Source organism: Centropristis striata, chromosome 9, assembly GCF_030273125.1.
Source record: "Centropristis striata isolate RG_2023a ecotype Rhode Island chromosome 9, C.striata_1.0, whole genome shotgun sequence".
NCBI classification, from domain to species: domain Eukaryota; kingdom Metazoa; phylum Chordata; class Actinopteri; order Perciformes; family Serranidae; genus Centropristis; species Centropristis striata.
Genome location: NC_081525.1, coordinates 4,517,305 through 4,543,737, shown reverse-complemented (window position 1 = coordinate 4,543,737; position 26,433 = coordinate 4,517,305). Strand labels below are relative to the sequence as shown.

The 26,433-nt window shown below is 36.4% G+C and overlaps 2 protein-coding genes across 2 annotated transcripts in view; one reads left to right on the top strand and one right to left on the bottom strand.

The window, feature by feature from the left end:
- Positions 1-16,927, top strand: part of pfas (phosphoribosylformylglycinamidine synthase) — a 40,460-nt gene extending 23,533 nt beyond the window's left edge. Inside the window, exons 13-28 of the mRNA XM_059341077.1 lie at positions 514-670; positions 758-819; positions 1,512-1,673; positions 2,475-2,711; positions 4,161-4,391; positions 4,650-4,830; positions 5,770-5,853; positions 6,692-6,847; positions 7,690-7,809; positions 8,728-8,873; positions 8,956-9,163; positions 9,510-9,601; positions 9,692-9,806; positions 11,299-11,448; positions 12,475-12,615; positions 15,888-16,927. Of these exons, the coding sequence (XP_059197060.1) occupies positions 514-670; positions 758-819; positions 1,512-1,673; positions 2,475-2,711; positions 4,161-4,391; positions 4,650-4,830; positions 5,770-5,853; positions 6,692-6,847; positions 7,690-7,809; positions 8,728-8,873; positions 8,956-9,163; positions 9,510-9,601; positions 9,692-9,806; positions 11,299-11,448; positions 12,475-12,615; positions 15,888-16,198 (2,553 nt within the window). The 3' untranslated portion in view covers positions 16,199-16,927. The remainder of the gene's footprint in view (positions 1-513; positions 671-757; positions 820-1,511; positions 1,674-2,474; positions 2,712-4,160; positions 4,392-4,649; positions 4,831-5,769; positions 5,854-6,691; positions 6,848-7,689; positions 7,810-8,727; positions 8,874-8,955; positions 9,164-9,509; positions 9,602-9,691; positions 9,807-11,298; positions 11,449-12,474; positions 12,616-15,887) is intronic.
- A 692-nt stretch (positions 16,928-17,619) lies between these two features.
- On the bottom strand, positions 17,620-24,484 carry si:dkey-183n20.15 (RING-HC_RNF170 domain-containing protein). The gene is made up of 4 exons (XM_059341087.1): positions 24,078-24,484; positions 21,926-21,999; positions 21,700-21,810; positions 17,620-18,264 (listed from the first exon to the last, which is right to left on the bottom strand). The coding sequence occupies exons 1-4, from the start codon at positions 24,208-24,210 to the stop codon at positions 17,920-17,922; spliced, it is 663 nt and encodes a 220-aa protein (XP_059197070.1). The 5' UTR covers positions 24,211-24,484; the 3' UTR covers positions 17,620-17,919.
- Positions 24,485-26,433: the final 1,949 nt, after the last annotated feature.

The window sequence follows — 26,433 nt, the reverse complement described above, 5'->3', positions numbered from 1 at the left end:
TAAAAAAAAGATTCAAAATCACATTTTTATGTTGGACTAAAGGACTAAAAAAAAGACACAAAATGACAAAAAAAGACACAAAATGACTTACAAAGACATGAAAAGAATACAAAAATGGACAAAATAGCCCAAGACTCCATAGAGTTAAGTTGTTAACCCATTTCTTGTTCCCTGAAAAAGGCCTACTTGTATAATTCTGAAATGTACATTATTTTTCAGTTTTGGTTAAGCTTACCTTTTTTTATTTACCTCTGGCAGTTCACCACTTACCTTTGTACCCTTTCAAGCTGTTCATTTGACTTGAACTGCTTGAATTTCAATAAAAAACTGGAAAAATTGGGGTGTTCTAAAACTTTTGACCGATAGTGTATATAATGTCTGAGTTTCACTTTCTGAAATGATTGACAAAAATGATTGAACTTTTTCATGATATTCAAGTTTTTTGAGATGTACCTGTATTCAGGTAAAACGTTGCATCCAGTCTTAATTGGTTAAATCCTCTTTGTGTTGCAGGTGCAGGGTGATAACTCCAGCGGCAGAGATCTGGACGCGGTGCAGAGAGGAGACGCTGAGATGGAGCAGAAGATGAATCGAGCTCTCAGGGCGTGTCTGGAGAAAAGCAGCGGGAACCCAATCTGCAGTATCCATGATCAGGGGGCGGGAGGAAACGGTGCGAAACCTCAACCTGGTTCTATGTCTGGATTTATGTAAAGCTCAGACAATAAGACAAATGTTAACATGGTATTATCATCTTCAGGTAATGTGCTGAAGGAGCTCAGTGAGCCAGCAGGAGCTGTAATCTACTGCAGCAGATTCAAGGTAATCAGCACATGAACACACACACACACACACACACACATTCTCGTACTTCTATCTTTGTGAGGACCCTCATTGTAATAGTGAATTACCTAGCAAGGTTATAATAGTTTTGAATTTTTCATTCGTTTTAGTTTTGAATTTTTGGTTTCAAATTCAGTTCGTTTTAATGAGTTTTTAGAGTGAGTTTTCTAGTTTTAGTTTAGTATTTTTTTTAATGCTTTAGTTTTAGTTTAGTTTTTATTAGTTTTAGTTTTTTTGTAATGGGGTATTTGTTGGGTGCCAGATTCAATAAGGTCACAATAAATGTTGCCTTTATTTCCTTTGTCTGATCCATCTCAGCCCCAATAAGTTTATTAAGTCATAAAACCAGATAGATGAAATAGATTTCATATCAACCAAAAAGGTTTATGTATGAAAAAGTTGACAAAGACGAAAACGAAGGACATTTTCACTATAATTTTAGTTAGTTTTAGTTAGTTTTGTAACCACACAATACAGTTTCAGTTAGTTATCGTTTTTTAAAAACTCTTGTTTTTATTTTTATTTCAGTTAACGAAAATGTGTTTTCAATTCTAGTTTTCGTTATTCCGTTAGTTTTCGTTAACTATAATAACCTTCACACACACACACACACACACACACACACACACACACACATTCTGCCATTTCTCATTGTTTCCTTCTTTTTACAGAAAGGGGACCCCACCCTGAGTGTGCTGGAGCTGTGGGGGGCGGAGTACCAGGAGAGCAACGCGCTGCTGCTCCGTCCGTCAGACAGGGACTTCCTGGAGCGAGTGTGTCGGAGGGAGAAGTGTCCCGTTGACTTCGTGGGAAACATCACCGGAGACGGCAAGGCAGGTTTCAGACTCAATCAATGCAAGATTGATTGATTTCCTCCTACCAAGGAAGGATCCTTGACTTTGGGATACAGCCATAGTCTGGCTTTTCTTACAAGATATTAAAATATTCAAAACTAAACAGAATAAAAAAACTATAACAACACAATAAGTCATCACCAGTGCAGAAGTTTAAGAGTATTTAACCCATGAAGACCTGAGACCGCCTCCAAAACACCCTCTAAACCAGCTATTCTCAACCTTGGGGTCCCGACCCCAATTCGGGTCCCGAGATGATTTCTGGGGGTCGCCACATAATTTTAAAAGTCAGCTCTGTCTCCACCATGTTAAAGTGTTCATGTGTTTTAGGTCATTTAATGTCTTTTATTGTCATTTTGTGTCTTTTTTTGTCATTTTGTGTCTTTTTTTGTCATTTTGTCTTTTTTGTCATTTTGTGTCTTTTTTGGTAATTTTGTGTCTTTTTTGTCATTTTGTGTCTTTTTTTGGTAATTTTGTGTCATTTTTGGTCATTTAATGTATTTTTTTTGGACATTTAATGTCTTTTTTTGGTAATTTTGTGTCTTTTTTTGTCATTTTGTGTCTTTTTGTCATTTTGTGTCTTTTTTTTGTCATTTTGTGTTTAAGATATTAAAATATTCAAAACTAAACAGAATAAAAAAAACAATAACACAATAAGTCATAAACAAGTAAAGAACAAGTGTACTTAAGTATAGCACTTGTACCAAATGTACCTGGTTGCATTCCACCGCTGCACTAAACAATAATCAAGATCGTGTTTATCTCTGTTTTCTCCTGCAGATCGTGCTGGTGGATGACCAGGGAGGCCGCGGTGATCCGGCAGACGGCGGCCGCTGTCCTGTCGACCTGCAGCTGGAGTGGGTTCTGGGTAAAATGCCTCAGAAGGAGTTTAAGATGGAGCGCGTGGCTCCGATCCTGCAGCCTCTCACTCTTCCTGCGGGGCTGAACGTCAGACAAGCACTGGACAGAGTTTTACGTCTTCCTGCTGTAGCGTCCAAACGCTACCTGACCAACAAGGTATGTTCTTCCTCTCACACCGTCATGCGTGCAGATGACAAACATCGCCGGTAAAACCGAGGATTAATGTTCTGTTAGTTAGACCAGTAGTTCTCAACCTTTTTGAGTCGCGACCCCCAATCTAACATGCATGTTGTCCGCAACCCCCGCTCACTGAACACAATCTCACACACACAGTTCAGATCACCCAAAAAAGAAACAAAATTACCACAAAAAGACACAAAATTACTAAAAAAAGACACAAAATGACAAAAAAAAGACACAAAGTGATAAAAAAAAATACACAAAATTACCAAAAAAGACACAAAATTACCATAAAAAACACAAATTACCAAAAAAGGCACAAATTGACCACAAAATGATGGAAAAAAGACACAAAATGACCAAAAAAGTCACAAAATGACTAAAAAATGACACAAAATGACTAAAAAAAGACACAAATTGACAAAAAAGACACAAAATTACCAAAAATGACACAAAATGACTAAAAAAAGACACAAAATTACCAAAAAGACTAAAACACATTAACACATGAACATTTTAACACAGTGGAGACAGAGCTGACTTCCAAAATGATTTGGCGACCCCCAGAAATCATCTCGCGACCCCAACTGGGGTCCCGACCCCAAGGTTGAGAATACCTGAGTTAGACTATTTACATTGCGGCGCACATAGAGAGTCTGGCGGCTAATGGTGCGTTCAAAGTCTACACGAATGTCAGAATTTTCAACGTTGTTCCGACCTCCAAGTTCCGACTTTTAGTGTAAATTAAACACACCATAAGGCGTTATGGTAAGAACGTGTTAGACCCGCCTTCAAAATAAAAGCACACACACTTTCAAAATAAGAGCACATGGATGTGCTAGCAGAGTCCACCACAGAATTTGCTGTCAAAATATGACGCCTTTAATAAAACATAGAAGAATCCCTATTATCCTTTACAATAATTCATAAAAAATATGCAATGATTAAGATGGAATAGTGGCATTAGAATGTGCGAGAGGCACCAAATTTAGGCTTTTAGTCGAAAATGTTCTCCGGGGGAGCATGGCCCCCGAACCCCCCTACTTTGTTTGGGTCCCCCCATCAAAGTCTTAGAAAATCCTGACAAGAAGTTGCCCAGCAGTATGTTCAGGGTAATAAAGGAGGAGAGATGTTTTTGGGTCCTTCATTGAGTCAGTAAATTTGTTTGGCTGCACTGGGAATTTAATATACAAACTTATTTTATGTAAATATGTTAGTTGTTGTTTATACTACAGTTCATTTAAAAATGCTTAAATGAAACAAATTCTGGTCAAGGCATGGAGTGGAAAAATTTAGTTGAAATCATTTGGTGACAGCATTGTCCCCCCAGTTCAAAAATCCCATCTGTGTCCCTGCACACTGTGTCTGTCTTAGGAAGTATATTTGTGCAGACGATTGACTCTTCTCTCTCTCTTTCTGTCTCAGGTGGACCGCTCTGTGACTGGGTTGGTGGCCCAGCAGCAGTGTGTCGGCCCTCTTCACACCCCGTTGGCCGACGTGGCTGTTGTTGCTCTGTCCCCGTTCAGCCTGGAGGGAGCAGCGACCGCCATCGGGGAGCAGCCAATTAAAGGCCTGCTCTGTCCTGCAGCTGGGGCTCGCATGGCCGTCGGAGAGGCTCTGACCAATCTGGTGTTCGCCAAAGTCACAGCTCTGAAGGTGAGGATCATCAAGGATAATAACTGTACACAATGGATGCTTTTTTCTCCTTTCTAAATGAAATAACAACCAGCTGACAAGATCTTTTTCATGTTGGAATCAGTGTTAATCAATTTTTTTAAAATCAGCTGTAGGGTTGTCAAAAGTGTCAATACTCAAAAAAGTATCGATACTTTTGACAACCCTACAGCTGATTTAAAAAAAAAAAAAAAAAAAAGTGCCCAGGATTTCAGTAAATCTCCCTCTTGTGTGTTTCAGGATGTGAAGTGTAGTGGTAACTGGATGTGGGCTGCCAAGCTGCCCGGTGAGGGAGCCTGTCTGTGGGACGCCTGCAGAGCCATGTGTGAGGTCATGGGTCAGCTGGGCGTGGCCGTGGACGGGGGAAAGGACTCTCTGAGCATGGCGGTCAGAGCGGGGACGGAGACGGTCAAAGCTCCAGGTAGAGACAGAGAGAGAGAGAGAGAGAGAGTATCTGTGTGTCTGTCTGTGTCCAATCAAATGAGTGACTTCTTCTGTGTTTGCATTCTTGCTTCATTCATTTCATGAAGTTAATGAAATGGTGTATGTACACTACTGATCAAAAGTTTTAGAACACACCAACTTTTCCAAAATTTAATTGAAAATTATGCAGTTTAATGTCTCAGTCTACTCTGAAATGAATGCACATTTGCAACATTTAAAATTCTTGATTGAGCATGATAGTGTTTTGAAAGTAAAAAAAAAGATTCAAAATCACATTTTATGTTGAACTAAAGGACTAAAAAAAGACACAAAATGACCAAAAAAAGACACAAAATGACCAAAAAAAGACACAAAATGACCAAAAAAAGACACCAAAAGACACAAAATGACTAAAAAACGACACAAAATGACTTACAAGGACATGAAAAGAATTCAAAAATGGACAAAATAGCCCAAGACTCCATAGAGTTAAGTTGTTAACCCATTTCTTGTTCCCTGAAAAAGGCCTTCTTGTATAATTCTGAAATGTACATTATTTTTCAGTTTTGGTTAAGCTTACCTTTTTTTTACACAAATTAAGCTTACCTTTTTTTTATTTACCTCTGTACCCTTTCAAGCTGTTCATTTGACTTGAACTGCTTGAATTTCAATAAAAAACTGGAAAAATTGGGGTGTTCTAAAACTTTTGACCGGTAGTGTATGTGGCTGTATGCACTATTTATTGTTTTTGTTTTTAATTCTCCATGTTTTTCTTTTTTAAATCCCTTTTATCTGTTTTATTTATGTTTTCTACTATGTGTTTTTACATAGTGCATATTTGTATACTCCTGCACTGAGTATTGCACTTAATCTCGTTATGCATTGCAAAGTGACAAATGAAGATATTCTATTCTATTCTATTCTATTGTGTTTTTAGGTGCTCTGGTTATTTCGGCATATGCTGTTTGTCCTGACATCACAGCCACCGTGACACCCGACCTCGAGGATCCAGATGGAAAAGGTGGGTCACACACACACACACACACATACACACACACACACACACACACACACACACACACACACACACACACAAATCAGATCGCTCAGCATCAGTAAAGACAATATGTTTGATTGTCTTTTATTCATTGTTTGAAAAAGTTTCAGTTGGCAAAAATAGGACTTCAGTGTGATAAATCCTCATCTCACCCAGACTGCACACTTTCTCTCTTTACACACACACACACACACACACACACAATCTTGTACTTCTATCTTTGTGAGGACCCTCATTGGAATAGTGGATTCCCTTACAAGGTTATAATAGTTTTGGATTTTTCATTAGTTTTAGTTTTGATTTTGTTGTGAATTTTTGTGTTCAAATTGAGTTAGTTTTAATGACTTTTTAGAGTGAGTTTGTTAGTTTTAGTGTTAGTTTTAGTTTTTGTAATGGGGTATTTGTTGGGTGGGAGATTAAAAGAGGTCACAGTAAATTTTGCCTTTATTTCCTTTGCCTTGTCCATCTTCATTATGTATGAAAAAAGTTGACAAAGAGGAAAACAAAGGACATTTTCACTATAATTTTAGTTAGTTTTGCAACCACACAATTCAGTTTCAGTTAATTATCATTATCATGTAACCTTTAACCCTAAAACAAAGTCTGAAAAAAAAAAAAAAAGCCTTTAAAGAAGTGAGGACCGGCCGAAATGTCCTCACTTTGCAAAAATGTCCTCACTCTGTTGGGTAAAAACGTGTTCTGGTCCTCACTATGTGGGAAGTACAAGAACACACACACACACACACACACACACACACACATGCTGCTCAGTACCAGCTGACCCTTTGTCCTCTCTCTGCAGGCGTGTTGTTGTGGGTTCCTCTCAGTCCAGGCCTCCATCGTCTGGGCGGCTCGGCCCTGGCTCAGTGCTACAACCAGCTGGGAGACTGCTCTCCTGACCTGGAGACGCCTCAGTTATTGACCGCCTGCTTCAACGCCACGCAGACACTGTTACACGGTCAGCACACACTCACAGGCACATTACTACCTGCCACAGAGGAGGGAAAAAGTTTAGCATTGTTTACTGTGATTCAGTCTGTGAGCAAACTTTTCTTTAGCTTTATTTCTCAGTTTATTCTCTAGTTGTCAGGCTTTGTACTGTGATACACAGCCACCTTGTGGGTTTACTTTATTTTCAGGTAGAAAAGATAAGAGCCACCAAGAGTTTTTATACTTTTTACTATCCCATATTGGTAACGCTTTATATTAAGGTCCTTGTAATAACCATTAATTAACAAGTAATAAGGCCCTTGTAAGTCCTTACAAAATGCTTATTAACATCATTGTGTGTTAATAAGCTTATATAAGTGTTAATAATGGTGTTATAATACAGCTAATAGCAGGCTATAAGAGATTTATAAGCACTAATAAGAAACGTAACAGTTTGCAAATGCTTAAGAACATTAATAAAAGCCTCATGAGTATCTTTTAATTGTTCATAATAGCATTACAAACATCCATGACCCACCCATTATGTCTTTGCCATGCCTTTATTAATCTTATTTTGTTTGCTTATTGATATTAAAATATACTTTATTGCTCATCTATTATAAGTTAACTATAAGTTAACTATGCTTTTTGCAACTACCGGATCTAAAGCGAGAACAATGCCTTATTACTTGTTAATTAATGGTTATTAAGGACCTTATTATAAAGCGTTACCCACATATTTTATTGCAGTAGACTTTTTATATTTGTAGTTTCAGTTTGAATTAAAGATAAAAGTAGATTATAAATTAAGTCTTGTTATGGTGGAAGATGGATTAGAAGAGACTGACATTAGGAGGTTTTTTCTTTCAGATCGTTTGCTGAGTGCAGGACACGACATCAGCGATGGCGGCCTTGTTACCTGCTTGCTGGAGATGGCGTTTGCAGGGAATCGTGGGATTGATGTTGAGTTGTCATCACAAGGAACTGGAGGTTAGTGAGCTGGGGGCTTCGCTACAGGAAAACACCCTTACTGCTCCTATCTTTGGGGATTTCTTCCCAAATGCACTGAGGAAACATGTTAGGGGTGTTTCCATTACAGTCCAATACCGGAATGAGACGGGTCTCACTTGCCAAAACGCCCCTAATTTGAATATGAGCCGTCCTGAGCGGTCTTTTCACCCGACTTTTTTTTTGTCCCTGTAGAAGAGCAGGGCCGTTTTTCTCCCCTGAAAGAAGCCTGGTTGCTGATTGGATAGAACGCTAAACAGGATGTGACGTAGTACTCGACGCCACAACAACACGCTATATTTGTAAAAGCCGGCGAAGTAGCGAGTAGTCACAAGCCACAATAAACATCAGCCTCTTTCATAGTGTGGTCCCTCAAATCCGCTATATTGCTGGAAAGATCTGTGCCGGCTCTTCACCTCAGGGCGTTCATAGTGATCCCGCAAAGTGATTTTCTGCCCTTTCATAGTGCCGAACGAGGTGCACAGTAGCACAATGCTAATAGGCTAACAGATAGCTCTGTAGCAGTACAGTGTGTATGTGCTGCTGCTGCAGGAGGTGTTCACTTAGCGATCTCTCTTTGTTTACAACAAGCACCAGACACTCTGTGTACAGTTAGCGATGCCGTACGTCACCTCCAGAGTCTCTAAATCCCTCTGGGGCCTTTTTTTGTAATGGAGACACTGAGTGAGTGGACATTTGAGAGGGCGTGGCCTGAGACTTTCCCAGCCGCCACTCTTCCCCCTAAAGGAAACATGGCTATAGTTATAACACAAAAAATCCTAAAAGTTATCCTTAGCTGAGAGACAGACTTGTCTGTAATGAGGCCTCTGTGCAATTCACAAATACAGAATACAAACTGTGCAGCTGTAATCATGAATTCACTCTGTGTTTCTGCTGCAGTGATGGAGCTGCTGTTCAGCGAGGAGCTGGGTTTGGTTCTGGAGGCTTCAGAGCTCCACGTGGAGTCGGTGTGTCGGAGATACAGCGAGGCGGGCGTGCAGTGCCACCGCGTCGGCAGGACCTGCGGCTTCGGACCCGAGGCTGTGGTGAGACATCAACTTCAGTATGTTTTCTCAACTGTTTTATCTCATCCTTGATGATTTTTATTTCCCTTGCTTTGTATTTCAGGTCAGAGTTCGTGTGGATGGCCAGGAGGTGCTGAGGGAGCCGCTGCCTGACCTCAGAGCGTTATGGGAGGACACCAGCTTCCAGCTGGAGCGTCTCCAGGCCAACGAGCTCTGTGTCAGACAGGAAGAGGAAGGGCTCGCCAAGAGGACGCAGCCCTGCTTCAAACTGACCTTTGACCCCTCTGAAATACCCAGCATCAGCCCTCTCAGTAAGCTCCAGCTCATTTCTGCTGCATTTACAGGTTCATCTCAAAAAATGTGAATATCGTGAAAAAGTTCAATATTTTTTTGTCAATTATTTCAGAAAGTGAAACTCGTATATTATTTCGATTTATTACACATAGATTTTCTGAGACACTGAGTTTTGGGTTTTCATTATTTCTAAGCCAGAATCATCAAATTTCATTACAAGAAAAACAGCCTTGAAATATTTCACTCTACATGTAAAAATATAGAACTTTTTCATGATATTCTAATTTTTAATGAGGTGTACCTGTATATGCAAAAACAGACTGACCCCTGAGTTCTTGATATTTTTATTTTAATCTCTGTCAGGTTCAGCTCGTCCCCGTGTGGCTGTGGTCAGAGAAGAGGGCAGTAACGGAGACCGAGAGATGGCGGCGTCTCTGTATATGGCGGGCTTCGAGGTTACTATTCAGAGCGTTATTAACTGGATATACAGTGTGTTGAGTATGAAGCTGTGCAGTCGTTATGCATGACTCTTTATCTTTGGGCAGGTGTGGGATGTCAACATGCAGGACCTGTGCTCTGGCTCCGTCACTCTGGAGTCTTTCAAAGCGGTCGTGTTTGTCGGTGGATTCAGCTACGCGGACGTGTTGGGATCCGCTAAAGGCAAATAAACACACACTATACATACATACATACATATATACATACATACATACATACATGCATACATACATACATATATATATATATATATATATATATATATATATATATATATATATATATATATATATATATATATATATATATATATATATATATATATACATATACATATACATATACATACTCACAATGCTCATCGGGCGCTTTGACAGACAGATAAGATAAGATATACCTTATTCATCCCAGCAGAGAAATGTAGGTCTTCCAGCAGCTAACATACACACATACATATATTCCACCTATACAAAACATGAGGCCACAGTACATAGCCTAGGATAGAAAAAGTGGGATGGATGGTCCATGTGCATTAGTAGCTGTTACTCATAGATATGATAACAGTTACAGCAAGTGTGCAAATATACAGGTGTGTAAATAAACAGGTGTGCAAATATACATGTGCAAAAATACAGTTTGATGTACAGTACAGGCCAAAAGTTTGGACACACCTTCTCATTCAATGCGTTTCCTTTATTTTCATGACTATTTACATTGTAAATTCATCAAAACTATGAATGAACACATGTGGAATTATGTACTTAACAAAAAAGTGTGAAATAACTGAAAACATGTCTTATATTCTAGTAAACAAAGGGTGGCTACTTTGAGGAATCTAAAATACAAGACATGTTTTCAGTTATTTCACACTTTTTTGTTAAGTACATAATTCCATATGTGTTCATTCATAGTTTTGATGCCTTCAGTGAGAATCTACAATGTAAATAGTCATGAAAATAAAGAAAAACGCATTGAATGAGAAGGTGTGTCCAAACTTTTGGCCTGTACTGTATACTTACAGTATAAGCAGCTTAAGCTACAGATTAAATAAATATTGTTCTGTCCTTACTAAAAGGGGAGTCATTATAAAGTGCAATAGCAGTAGGTAAAGTATTCTTAAATCTGTCGTTTTTGCAGCTTAGCTGCCGTAGCCTCCAACTAAAAACACTCTTTTGTTTACTCACGAGATTGAATGAATGAATTAATGCTTTATTTCGGTTTAAAAAAAAACAAAGACAACAAAATAAAATCATGTTTTTACAAAAGAATCCATCAGACAGCAACTGAAAAAGGAATAGGCTGAAGCCCCACTAAAGGCTTATTTTTGCCTCTCCTCTACTATCTACATGTATACACTATATACATTACATTAACTGAATAATTCACATTGTTACAAAACACATGATACCTTAAACTGAAAAATCAAATTCAATCTAATTTCATTGTAACCCTTGATAATTTTAGACCTTAAAGTCTTGTTGAAAACTATCATAGAATTACAGTGTATCTTTATTTCATCATTTAGTTCATTCCATAATTTTACACCCAAAACTGACACTTTTAGATTGTGCAAGGGATGCATGTTATTGTCCATAATACTCAATGAAACAATTATCAATAAATTATTTGTAACATCACTGATCCTTCACAATAGGTTGGGCTGCCACTGTTGCATATAATCCCAAGGCCAAGGCTGAGTTTGATCGCTTCCGGCAGCGGGAGGACACGCTGAGTCTGGGAGTGTGTAACGGCTGCCAGCTGCTGGCCCTGCTGGGCTGGGTGGGCCAGGGCCAGGACGGAGCAGGTGAGAGGGAAAGGCAGAGAAAGACATGCATGTAATACATAAAACAACACTACAGCAGTTTCTGGAGAAGGAAATGAATGATCACAGAGAGAAGCCTTGTAGAAGCTGATAATGTAATAAATTCCGGATAATGTAATAAAGTGCATTTCCCAATAATGAAATACACTTTTTACCAATAATGTAATAAAGTATAACATTAATGGGAGGTTTTTGATCAAATCAAAGATGGCGGAAAATCCAATATGGCCGAAAAACCCCATTGAGGATGCATTGAGCTGGGATTGGCCCAAGGGTTCCAGTGATACATTGTTTGATGAAAAACGGATGAACGGGTCAAAAGTTAATAAACATTCAACTTTGACCTGTTGGTGGCGCTAGAGCTCTTGAGCTAGAGTTGATACACAGTATCACCACTTGAACCCAAGTAATGGGTGGTCTGCTGTTAAATTATTACAATATTGGGGAATTATTACATTATCAGGACTTGTGAAATGAAGGCTAACCTGATAATGTAATAACCTCCCATTAATGTTATACTTTATTACATTATTGGTAAAAAAAAAAAGTGTATTACATTATTGGGAAATGCACTTTATTACATTATCGGGAAGTTATTACATTATCAGTTTTTTTTAGCTTTTTTATAGTTATGATCAGGACTGAAGTTGGTCAAAAGATTTAATGCATTGAAAGTGAAAAAAAATATTCATATATAATATTTTTATAGCACTTTTTAAGAGGTGAACATTTTTTGCACCTAAGGTAAAACGTGGGGGTATTTTCTGAAGGGTTAAAGCTGAAAACATTACTGATTACTTCAGCTTTCTCATAGATTCAAGAGAGAGCTTATTTTTTTTAAATCCTTTTATTGCTTGTTCCAATGGTTTTTATCATCTAAATACACTTTTACAGTCTTCTTATATTTTAATTCTGCAGCTTCTTCATGTCTATTTTAATGTCTGTTTTATTTTTCATGCTTTTTATGCCTCTGTAAAGCACTTTTTGTTTCGCCTTGCCTTCCCACAGAGTCCGAGGTGGTGCTGACCCATAATAAGTCTGGAAGGTTTGAGTCTCGGTTCGTCAGCGTTGGGATCCAGAAGTCCCCGTCCGTCTGGCTCCGCGGCATGGAGGGCTCCGCTCTGGGGGTCTGGGTCGCACATGGAGAAGGTACAGTGTTGTGGAGGGCTTGTGTTGTCTTCTGCTGTCTGTCATGTTCTAACATCAGGCTCTACTGGAGCCACCAGTGGCTGTTTTGGAACAGGGATGCAACTTTGAATTTTTTTTTTTTTTTTTCACTTTTACATTCATTTTATATGTTTTATAGGCCACCAAAACACAAAACAGAAGCCTTAATGAAGCCTTATGGCAGGGGTCTCAAACTCAAATTATCTGGGGTCCGCTGGAGGCATTATCAAAATGACCAAAAGAAGATACAAAATTACTAAAAAAAGACACAAAATTATTAGAAAAAGACACAAAATTACTAAAAACGCACAAAATTACCAAAAAAAGAAACAAAATTATAAAAAAAAAAACCTCCATTAAATTACTTTAAAAACACACAAAACAACCAAAAAATACTCAAAATTACCAAAAAAAGACACAAAATTATTTAAAAAAAGACACAAAATTACTAAAAAAGACACAAAATTACCAAAAAAGACACAAAATTACTAAAAAAAAACCCCATTAAATTACTTTAAAAAGACACAAAACGACCAAAAAATACTCAAAATTACTTAAAAAAAAGACACAAAATTATTAGAAAAATACACAAAATTACTAAAAAAGACACAAAATTACCAAAAAAAAGAGACACAAAATTACAAAAAAAACCCCATTAAATTACTTTAAAAAGACACAAAACGACCAAAAAATACTCAAAATTACTTTAAAAAAAAGACACAAAATTATTAGAAAAAGACACAAAATTACTAAAAAAAGTACTCAAAATTACTTTAAAAAAAGACACAAAATTATTAGGAAAAGACACAAAATGACCAAAAAAAGACAAAAAATTATTTAAAAAAAAGACACAAAATTGCCAAAAAAAAGTAATTAAAGGGACCTTCCACACACAACACGGTAAAGTGCCATTCATATAAAACTCACATTAAACTTTCATATCAAGGTGGGGGCCACAAAATATCGTCATGTTTGAGCAACATTAACACAATAATACAACATCATTATTAATTATCAAATATTCCAGAAAATGCATATTTTGACTATAAAGCATACGGTTATATATTCAACTTTGAATCTGAGGGCCTTTAGTTGTTTTGATTTAACCCTCTGGTCACTCTAATTTACTACCTTTCAGACCCTTCAGGCTGAAAATGTCCACTTCCAAAAAAACGCGCTAAAAACTTTACAGATTGATATTTTTTCTACTTTTTTCTGCATAAACCTCTAAAACAACTTCCGCCCTGCTCAAAACTACCAAATGCTTAAACATTTTTGGCATTTTAACCCTTTAAATGCCAGTTTGATTGCATGGTGTCACTGATGTTTTTTTTTATGGAAAAAAAACAAAACACAGAAATGTAGTTGTTTTCCATATAATAAATACTTTTTGGCTGATAGTTTTGATCAGGACTGAAGTTGATTGGAAGATTTAACCCAAAAAAGTTGAAAAAAAATATGTATCAGTAATACTCTTATAGTGTTTTTTGGAAGTGGACATGTCTGCCCTCAAGTTGCCATGAAGGGGTTTTTACTTCTTAAATCTGACACGACACAAAAACTAAAAATGCATCAAAATCTATTTTGTTGCTAATCTTTGACATATTCCAAGGCTGTGATTAAAAAAAATGCCCCATCCAAAAAATATTTATTGTATGGAAAATAACTGCATTTTTGTGTGTTTTTTCTTTGGAAAACCGTGACATCATGTAATCAAACTGGCATTTAAAGGGTTAAAATCCTCAAAATCTTTGAATGTTTGGTAGTTTTGAGCAGGGCGGGAGTTGTTTAAGAGGTTTATGCAGAAAAAAATATTAATCTGTAAAGTTTTTATGGCATTTTTTTGGAAGTGATTTTCAGCCCAAAGGGCCTGAAAGGGTAGTAAATGTGTACACAGTAGAAAAATTAGAAACTAATTAGAAACATTAGAAAAATTTTAATTTTAATTACAAAATATATCAAGAAAAAGAACCTTCTTCCAAAAATCATGCCATTTGCAGTATAACAGCCAGAATTATTGCCAAAACAAAAGTGAAAAATGACAAATATGGCTGAAAATATCTCAAGTGGTCCTAGAGGGTTAAACCAAAATAACAAATGTGAAACGGACCCGGACCAAACTGAAGAAAAGAGGCGTTCTCTTCCTGAACCATGGATTCAGTTCATTTCTAGTGTGAATGTGCAAGTTGGGGCGGTGCTTGTGATTTATTCACAAACTTTCTTAAATTACAGTTACTAAAAATGTGTTTCTGTAAAACGTTTGGGAAGATTACTAAGATATACTAATAAAATATTGAAATAAACATAAAGTGTCCCAGTAGTAACTAAAAATAATTGCACATAAAAAAGTGATATTGAATTAGGCAACACAGTAACAGAATATTGATTTGACTCTACTTTCACAGTTTGATCGCTCATTTAATCAAACATGCCCCTCATGAGATAAACAGACCAGACTGACCTGCCAGAGTAAATAAAACATGAACTCTGGAGATTTTTTTTCTGCTTCCAGGCTATGAAAAGCCCCATAATCAATCACAAAAAAAACCTATTTATTCTCCTTGGCGTTCAGTCCCAGCTAGGCAAGAATCCTTGGCTTTCTTTTTTACTTTTTTACCGTTTTCTTTTCCTTTTTTTATCTCTAACTCTGTTTTGGACTGAGTTTTTATTACTATTTTATTGTTTTACTCTTTTTAGTATTTTATTGGGTAACGCTCTATATTAAGGTCCTTGTAATAACCATTAATTAACAAGTAATAAGGCCCTTGTAAGTCCTTACAAGATGCTTATTAACATTATTGTGTGTTTATAAGCTTATATAAGTGTTAATAATGGCATTACAAACACCCATGACCCACCCATTATGTCTTTGCCATGCCTTTATTAATCTTATTTTGTTTGCTTATTGATATTAAAATATACTTTATTGCTCATCTATTATAAGTTAACTATGCTTTTTGCAACTACCGGATCTAAAGCGAGAACCATGCCTCTTATTACTTGTTAATTAATGGTTATTAAGGACCTTGTTATAAAGCGTTACCTTTTATTGTTTTCATTGTTTTTATTTATACCTATTTGTGTATGATTTTATTCTATTTTAATAACTGTACACCACTTTGGTCAACTGAGGTTGTTTTTAAATGTGCTCTATAAATAAACTTTGACTTGACAAGAGGTTACTTGTGTGTGAAACTATTACCTTGCTCATTCTGCTGAGTCATGCAACAGTTGTGTTGATTTTTCCTGCACAGGTCTGATGCAATTCCGCAGCTCGCCGGCCCAGGACCTGATTCTCTCCGGAGGGCTCGCCCCCGTCCGTTACCTCGACGACCAGGGTCGTCCCACTGAAGAGTACCCTCTGAACCCAAACGGCTCCCCGCAGGGCGTGGCGGGGCTCTGCTCCAGGGACGGGAGACACCTGGCCATGATGCCCCACCCGGAGCGCTGCACCCTGGGCTGGCAGTGGCCCTGGGCCCCCCGGGACTTCAGACCCTCCCTCACACCGTCGCCGTGGCTACGCATGTTTAGGAACGCTGCTGCATGGTGCAGCAACACGGAGTGATACTCAGTCTGTTTACATTTCTGTTGCTGCCAAAGCAGAATTACTTTTGGTAACGCTTTATAATAAGGTGCTTAATAACCATTAATTAACAAGTAATAAGGCATTGTTCTCACTTTAGATCCGGTAGCTGCAAAAAGCATAGTTAACTTATAGTTAACTTATAATAGATGAACAATAAAGTATATTTTAATATCAATAAGCAAACAAAATAAGATTAATAAAGGCATGGCAAAGACATAATGGGTGGGTCATGGGTGTGTGTAATGCCATTATTAACACTTATATAAGCTTATAAACACACAATAATGTTAATAAGCATCTTGTAAGGAATTAAAAGGGCCTTATTACTTGTTAATTAATGGTTATTACAAGGACCTTAATATAAAGTGTTACCTTACTTTCTTATTTGGGGGTTGTGAGTCAACTGAAACTGTCTTTATTACTCTAATCATGTAATGCACCTTTAACTCACTGTGGTACTTCACCTGTTTGCATTATTACCGTTACCTGCTGTCATACTTTAAGACTGTGAGACTGTTCTTGTTGACTTTGTTTGCATTCTTTAGGTTTCATTCTGGCAATCGCTGTATATTTTACAAACCTGTTGGGTTCTGCTGAGTCAGTGTTGCTTTGCTGAAACTTTAGAATTTGCTAATAAATAATAAAACCGCAGAAACGTGTGCAGCGTGTTATAACACATAATAAGAAAGGCACATAAGCCAATAAATATTCTTTATTTCTTTTTTTTTTTTACAAATTTATATAATAAAGTATTTACATAGTTGTCAATATTTCACTACTGACATGACAGCGTGTCTCTAACTTGCTGAAACAAAGTGGAAAAAGTTAAAGGAGTAAAAATGAAACGGTGGGCAAAAAAAAAATAACATACAGGATAAAATTGTGATTTAAACAAGATTTAGCCAATTTAATATTGATTAAATAGCTCCAGGCCTCAGGAACTTAACCCTTTATCGGGCAAATAACCGTATTTGGTAACTTCAGCGGATATCCAAAATAAAAAAAAATATTTCGAGAAAAAAGTTGCAAATTTACTAGATTAACGTGGCAAAAGAGAAAAAAGAGATTTAAAGTGGCAAATCTGTGTGGAAAAAGTCACAGATTTACGAGAAAAAAGCAACTTTTTTCTCGTAGATTTGCCAGTTTAATCTCGTAAATTTATTCCTCAAAATATTACCCCTCTCCCCCGGGTCTGTATGTTGTTTTTTTTTTACACATTCTGGCTGTATGTATCACCTCCAATATTCTCTAGGGTTGAAATTTTGAATTTGCAAGTATTTCAATGAGTGTCCTATTAAGGGTTAAAGTGGCAAAAAAAAATTTAGTAGATTTATGAGATTTAAAGTGGTGAATCTGGGAGAAAAAAGTAGCGCTTTTCCCACTTTTATTACTTTTAAATTTGCAACTTTTTCTTTGCAAATTCTTTGAATTTGCACGTACTTCAATGAGTGCCCTATTAAGGGTTAAAGGAGAAATTGTAACCACAGCTGAACCAGCACACTGCATCGTATTTTAGATATCACTCTTGCAAAGGCTCTGTAAACAATTGAGTCCTGAGTCGACAGTTTAAGAAGCTCAGACGACGTCTAACGTCGCCACTGTTGCACGATGTGCTGTTGTCAATATTCTTGCATCCACTAATCCAACCAGCTGCAGCAAGAAAAAGGAAGAAATCCAATGAAAGCTCCAGCAGCATTAGTCTACAGTGAATTCCCCATCATCCCTTGTGAGGTTGTGGTGTTTGCAGAGCGTCCTTCGCTCTCTGGCGCCATCTGCTGGTTGATGTTGATAACGCAGATGAGGAGCAGGATGACCACCACCAGGTCATCCAGGACCCCCAGCAGTCCACACAGGGAGGGGTCAGTTTCCAGGGGACTTGCTGATGAAGAGACGGGCTCCAGAGGAGGGTAGGAGATGGACATGACGGTCCCCACGCAGCACAGGGCCACCCGGAAGAAAAACAACCACACCAGTCCTCCCATGGTGCCAACGCCACGGCCCAGTAGCTGCAGGAGGAGAGGCGCATCACAGAGGTAGTCCATGATCTGGAGGGGTGCAGAAGAGGAGACTGGTCAGAGAGAAATCAAATGTGACTACACTGCAAAAAAAGAAAAGTTGGGTGAACTCAAAATTTCAAGGCAACAAACTTCGATAAAATTTTAAGTTGGACAATTAAACTAAATATTTTAAGTTTTGTTTTTGAGTCTGCTCAACTCTGAATTTCTCTGGCACGATTAAAGCCGCAATGAATGTCAGCTAATGTTGTGACCACAATTTTGAGTTAGCATTGATACGCTAATGGCTACTCTTGTAGCTGTAACGCAGCGCCGCTAGCATCAGTTAGCCGCTAGCATCAGTTAGCCGCTAGCTTTCGCTAATGACCAAATTTCACAACAAAGAAATAAGAGTTATCAGAACTATTGTCCCTTGTTGTGAACCCCAACTTAAAGATATAAATAACAACAACTCACAAACTTGTTTTTGAGCAGACAACTGGCTTCCTTTGTTGTGAACTTACATTATTGCCCTAAATGTCAATAATTTATATTTCCAAGTTTTACCTACTTAAATCACTGTTTTAGGCCAAAAAATACAAGTTGGCTTTTTTGCAGTGTAAATATAAACATTCAAATATAAGAGCAGGGGAAAAAGTAGTCAGAGCCCTTAAGCCTCTATGGTACCGTGTTGCCCCATTTTTGGCCTGTCAAATTTCTACAATGCATGTTTTTGAGTGATGCGATACTTTAAAAAAGAGGGAAGAGTATAGGGAACCAATAGCAATGCCTTAATGTGTCACATGACCTCCAGGAGGCCATATTGAAACCCTATTTTGCAGACTTTCCCTATTTTGCGCCACAAAAAAAATCACTCAAAACGTCATTTCCTGGCCCTTTTTCATCTGGAAAAAAAAATTCCTACTTATAGGTGAGTAAACCTTCATTTTTTATAGTTTCATACACTTAGACTGTTCAAGACATTCATTTCAATGGGTCGTTGGTTCAATGGTTCAATGTTTCCTACAGGCAACATTCAGACAAGAAACCGGTTAAAAAAGTTCCTTTTGTAATGTTATTAAATTTAAAATGTTATGTATTGTACCCCGTTGAAGCTACTGAATCTTATACACGTTTATTAAATAGATGATGTTAAAATTAGTTTTAAAAACTTTTTCTCTCCTCCTCCTCCTCCTTGTCTTTTTTCACTTGTGCACCGTTATGGTACAATGTTGCCTAGGGGCAACAAACCCCCAACACGTCCAAAAAAAATTATTATGAAATTTCTTCACATTATGTTAATTTAGTCTATTTTAAGACGAAATAACACACAATTTTTCTTTCCTAACTGGCATCATAATGCGTACCATAGAGGGATAAGCAAAAGTACTAATACCACACTATGAAATTACTCCACTACAAGTAAAAAGTCCTGCATTCAAAATTTGCATAAGTAAAAGTACAAAAGTATCAGCATCAAAATGTACTTAGAGTATCAAAAGTAAAAGTACTCGTTATGCAGAATGGACCCACTCAGATTTTTTTTAATATAGTCCAAATATATTATTGGATTATTCTCATTGATGCATTTGTGTAAGCAGCGTTTACATTTTGTAAAGGTAGCACTCATTTTAACTACTTTAATATTCTGTTATGAGTTTTAATTATATAAAAAAAGTCTAATCACTTTAAATTGATCATGGTTTTATGTTAGATATTTACCTGTAAAGTAACTAAAGCTGTCAGCTAAATATAGTGCAGTAAAAAGTACAATATTTGCCCTTAAAATTTAGTGAAGTAGAAGTACAGTACTTGAGCAAATGTACATGTGCATAATAATTTTACAGCTTTTCTTACTGTTAATTCTGTTAATCTTAATTATTGAATCTTTTTTTTCTTGCCATCACATGCAAAACGGGGCTTAAAGTTCTTTGATTTGACACATTAAGCAGTTTTACGTTTGTATAAAGCTTAATTCAATCAGAAAAAGCAGAAAGAATTTAAGCAGAGTCTGATTTTTGCAGCATATATACAGTATCCTGTCATTTAAGTGCCTTTGTTTAGTTGTATGTAAAGATAATACTGTGTGATAAAAATGATAAACGTCTATTTAAATCAGAAATGCAGCTGCCATATTTACTGGCAGATTAAACTAGTTTAACACCTTTCAGCAAACAGCTCCATCACTTTATCCGTTATGTTTTTTTTTATAGGAGTATGTGAAGGAGATCCGTGGGAAATGAGTTGTGTGTATATTTGAAAGGAAAAGAAACACTAATCTGATGTAGAGCCACTAGGTGTGTCAGTACCAGGTGTGTAAATTAGAAACCTCATTGTCTGACAATAGAGGTGGTTATATAATAAATCCTTGAGGTTGCATAAGTGGTATCCCTGTTACCAAACCTTTTATCAGAGGGAACGGTGGAGGAAATTCTCATATTTCATGTGATTTAATCTGTTGTTACACTCAAAGAGAAAGCTGCACCACCTGATACACACAGCAGTGTGTGGAAAAGCTACTATGGAAGTACACTGTAAAAAAACCTGTTGTTTTTACGGTAAAAAAAACGGCAGCTGTGGTTTACAGAATTTTACCGTAATAAATACGATGCAACTTTTTGTAATATTACGGTAAAATTATATTATCACTATCACCGTTGATTTGCCATTTAACCCTTTATCAGGCAAAGAACTATATTTGGTAACTTCAGGTAATATTTCGAGAAAAAAATTGCAAATTTACTAGATTAAAGTGGAAAATCTACTAGAAAAAAAGTCACAGATTCCAGAGATTTAAAGTGGCAAATCTGCACGAAAAAAAGTTGCAGATGTATGAGAAAAAAGTGGGAAAAAAGCAACTTTTTTCTCGCAGATTCACCACTTTAAATCTTTAATCTAATAAATTTGCTACTTTTTTCTCGAAATATTACCTGAAGTTACCAAATATAGTTCTTTGCCTGATAAAGGGTTAAGAAAGCCATTTTATTCCATATTTTACTGTAAAAAATAAAAAGTTTTTCCATCAAAAGAAACGCTGTTCTGCTATATAATTGTAATATAATATAATATATAATATAATAATATAAAACTGCTATATAATTTAGAAGAAAATACTTTGTAAATGCTGCATGAATTAACGATTTTACCATTAAATATTACAGTATATTTCTGTTAGAGATATGGTGTTTAGTACATTTAACAGTGAGAAAAAGTATTTTTACAAAAAATAAATGCAAAAATGATGGCTTGTATATATATTACAGTATATTTTTGCTACAAACACAGTGCCAGCGTATTTGACAGTGGAGTAATGTATTTAAAAAAAAAAAAAAAGTAAAAAATACTGTTTTGGCTGATATATACATGTATGGTGTTTCATTGTTACTGAAACTGAATTAACCCATTTATCATTTTACGGTCTTTTACTGTCATGGTTTAGCAGTTTTTCACAGCATAATCTACAGACATTTTTTACAGGGTACTGACCCTTCGAGGAGCTCCAGAATATCGTTTGTTGTAGTCTGTGATTTCCCCAAGAACTTCCTTTGACTGACGGTCTGATCGACTCTCGTTGAAAAGGTTACACAGCACGCTGACCTGGAAAACAGAGCAGGAACATTTTATTCCAGACTCACAGTCATTCTGAAGAGTACTGTTGGACTGTTTTTTTAAATTTTATTTTATTTTTATTATCAGATCATGCATATTGTACCTTCTGTCTGCAGAGAGGGCAGCTGATGGCATCCAACCAGGACCCGTGTCTCCAATAGGTGATCAGACAGGGAGCTGCAGAATCAAACACATAAACCAACATCAGAATTCATTTTCGAGTTAACAATTTACTGTAATACCGTAATGCATCATTCTACACTGTAAAAAATGTTTGTAGAAACTACAGTAAAACACTCTCAAATTACATCAGAAATAGGGCGTAAAATAAAAAATTGTATATCACCGTATTAGACACAAAACGAAAAAAGCACAAAACTTTAACTTTTACTGTCATACACTTTAGAAAACACAGTTTTGCTGTTTACAATTTTCATGTAAAATTAATGGAGAAATAGCATGATCTCACAATGACACAATTACCCTAAAAATAATGGGATTATTCAGTCTAAATTAAAGTTTTTTCCTGATATTTACATTTAAATTTACAGTAGGAAAGCCACTCACTGTATTTTTTACGGTTAAATTCTGGCAACGTATAAGTATTTCTTTACTGTCAGTGATAACTGACAGACGTGTTTGGGTGAGAAAGGGTTAAAAGGCTCAGGGGTAAGACAGGTAAATAGTCACTGCTGTGCACTGCAAAAAAAGAAAAGTTGGGTGAACTCAAAATTTCAAGGCAACAAACTTCTAAACTAACTTCTAACTAAAAGTCTGATACAGATTATTTTTTGTCCTGCTGAAGCTGCTGATTGACAATATGTTGCACAGTGTTCTTTACATCTTTAAATACATCCACAATAATTACTCATTGTTTGTTTTCCCGGAGTTCTGGATTCTGGTCAAGGTGGAAAACCTCTGAAGCATTTTACTTTATTTTTGATACTGTGTTTACTTATCTCTCACTCTTGTTTGTCTATAAATACGGTAGGCTCTTCTTTCACAATATATTTTAGATAAACTTTAGTTTTAATGCTGATTGTTGCTGAACAGGCTTGAGCCTTAAAATGTTATTTTTTCTGCTGGCTTTCAGTAACGATTACTTCATCTAAGGAATCCAATACTTTAAGCAAGCTTCTGTGCGCCTGATGTGACTCACGAGTACCTTTCTGTCCGTCTGTCCATTAGTCTGTCTATCTATCTATCTATCTATCTATCTATCTATCTATCTATCTATCTATCTGTCTGTCTGTCTGTCTGTCTTTCTTTTCTTTTTTAAACTCAATGTGTGCTTGCATGCACTGCAAAAAAGCCAACTTGTATTTTTTGGCCTAAAACAGTGATTTAATTTGGTAAAACTTGGAAATATAAATTTCTGACATTTAGGGCAATAATGTAAGTTAGCCCAACAAAGGAAGCCAGTTGTCTGCTCAAAAACAATTTGTTAGTTGTTGTTACTTATAGCTTTAAGTTGGGGTTCAAAACAAAGGACAATAGTTCTGCTAACTCTTATTTCTTTGTTGTGAAATTTGGTCATTTGCGAAGGCTAGCGGCTAACTGATGCTAGCGGCTAACTGGTGCTAGCGGCTAACTGGTGCTAGCGGCGCTGCTTGTTACAGCTACAAGAGTAGCCATTAGCGTATCAATGCTAACTCAAAATTGTGGTCACAACATTAGCTGACATTCATAGCGGCGTTACAATCGTGCCAGAGAAATTCAGAGTTGAGCAAACTCAAAAACAAAACTTAAAATATTTAGTTTAATTGTCCAACTTAAAATTTTTATCAAAGTTTGTTGCCTTGAAATTTTGAGTTCACCCAACTTTTCTTTTTTTGCAGTGTGACCTCACCTAATATTTAATTGTAAGGTGCAATAAACAGATTCTGATCAGATGTACGGCTGTGAACAGCTAACTGGCTGTGTTGGTTTTTGGTGACTCTCCACACCACATCTTATATAACCGTACACCTTTGAGAAGAATGATTTGGTAAAGCTATCAGGTGAGAGGCAGAGTTGGGAAACCATGGCAGCAGTTAATTATTGAAAGCGGAGCAGACAGGACTCGAGGCTGGAGATGCTACACCCATCAGCCAATGAATGAACAAAGATATACACATGATGCAACAGGTGAGCAACTGCAGGAGTGAGCCAACAATTATTTAATCCAGTCTCAAGTGACAGAGTGGACATGAATGAAAGAACACAAAGTGTCTGCTCTGATACTTTGTTTGTGTTTTTGTGTGTGAATCTCATACCACAGAACAAATGGCCACAGTTTGTCTGGACGGGGAAGCTGGCTGTCTGCAGGCAGACCGGACAGTGCAAGTCTCTGCTCGTGGACGGACATGACTGTGAAGAATCCTGAAGAAAAGTAAAGAGACGAGGCATTAAAAACGATAAGAAGGCAAGAAGATAATATGAAGCAGATAAAGAGTTGGGAAATCTATGAAACCTTATTGCCAAATTTAGTTTTCCTGATAAAGTGTTCTATAATATATATATATACTACTGGTCAAAAGTTTTAGAACACACCAACTTTTCCAGAATTTAATTGAAAATTATGCAGTTTAATGTCTCAGTGTACTCTGAAATTAATGCACATTTGCAACATTTAAAATTCTTTATTGAGCATGATAGTGTTTTGAAAGTAAAAAAAAGATTCAAAATCACATTTTATGTTGGACTAAAGGACTAAAAAAAGACAAAAAATGACCAAAAAAAGACACAAAATGACAAAAAAAGACACCAAAAGACACAAAATGACTTAAAAAAGATACAAAATGACCAAAAAAGACACAAAATGACTTACAAAGACATGAAAATAATTCAAAAATGGACAAAATAGCCCAAGACTCCATAGAGTTAAGTTGTTAACCCATTTCTTGTTCCCTGAAAAGGGCCTACTTGTATAATTCTGAAATGTACATTATTTTTCAGTTTTGGTTAAGCTTACCTTTTTTTATTTACCTCTGGCAGTTCACCACTTACCTTTGTACCCTTTCAAGCTGTTCATTTGACTTGAACTGCTTGAATTTCAATAAAAAACTGGAAAAACTGGGGTGTTCTAAAACTTTTGACCGGTAGTGTATGTAATTATGTGTTTTGCTTTTCTTCCTTTTGTCTCTTATTTCTTTCTTTTCTCCTTATTGTTGTATAGATTTATGATGATTTTAAACTCGAAGCTATATTTATACAGGGTTTATTTTTTATTTTATTTATTTTTTTCTCAGGGTAAATGTATATTGTAATTGTTTGTAATTTTATTCATATTTTATATTTAGTTTTGTAGATGGGGTAATTGTATATTGGATTTTTATAGTATTGAGATTTTGTATGTAGTTGTAAAAGCCCAACAAGGGACAGGATTTGAAAATTAGCTGAAGCTATATCTCTGTATGCAGCACATCGGATGCATGTCCTGTATCTATGCTAACTGCATTGTCCCTATCAAATAAATTAAAAAATAAATATATATCAGGTCTTTGGGTTTTTATTGCTTGCTTTATTTTATTGCTTTACTGAGCTGCTTCAATTTTAGCCTTTTCTGTGGTAGTTTGTCAGAGATATGAACACAGTTGAGATTTATTGGGATTTTTGTATCCAAACTCTCAAAAGCCAAAGAGCTAAAGTGAATAATGCAAGCTGTGATTTATTTATTTATTTTTTTTTTTAAACTTTTGCACTGAAGTTGTGACTTCCAAATCTTCTCAACCCTAAAACTAAGCCCTTCTTTTCTTTTGTTGACATTTATTCAGCAATGGTCTGCTAGCATCAATGTATACCTAAAGGTCAATTGAGGAAAATGGTTCAATTCAATAAAGGCAAAGTCTGATCATGCAGTAAACACATCCAAAAATCCAAAGAATTAAACAAGAAAGCCATTGTGAACAGAAAAAGTTGCTTCCAAACTTTTGGCCTGTAGTAATATATATATATATATATATATATATATATATATATATATATATATTTGGTTTTTTATTGCTTGCCTTATTTTATTGCTTTACTGAGCAATAAAATAAAGCATATACATATATATATATATATATATACATATATATACATACATTTGAGAAGCTGAGAAACAGCATTTCTGACATTTTTGCATTACAAACTATTGTAACAATTGATCAGTTATCAATAATATTTGGGGAAAGCTCTACTTTTTTTCATTAGGCCGAAGTCTGGAAACACACATGTACACAGTGAGATTATCATCACCTCCCTCCACCAGACTGTGACCCTAATAAAAGCAATAACATTCATCAGTGCCTTACAGTAATAATTATGTTTACTGCCTGTGTGCTCGCCCTGTTATTAAAGATATCAGGCATTTAAATAATGTAGGAAATACCAAGACTGTAGAAGCTGCAGCTCCTGTGTGAGCGTCTCACCTTGTGGGAGCTCATTAACACTGATGCTGACTGCTCAGAGGAGCGGAGCAGAGGTCTGGTTGATCCGGCTGGACCTTCAGAGGAGAGACGGGCCGCTCTGCAATGTGACACAGCAATGATAAACACACCTTATACACAGCAAAAAAAGAAAAGTTGGGTGAACTCAAAATTTCAAGGCAACAAACTTCGATAAAATTTCAAGTTGGACAATTAAACT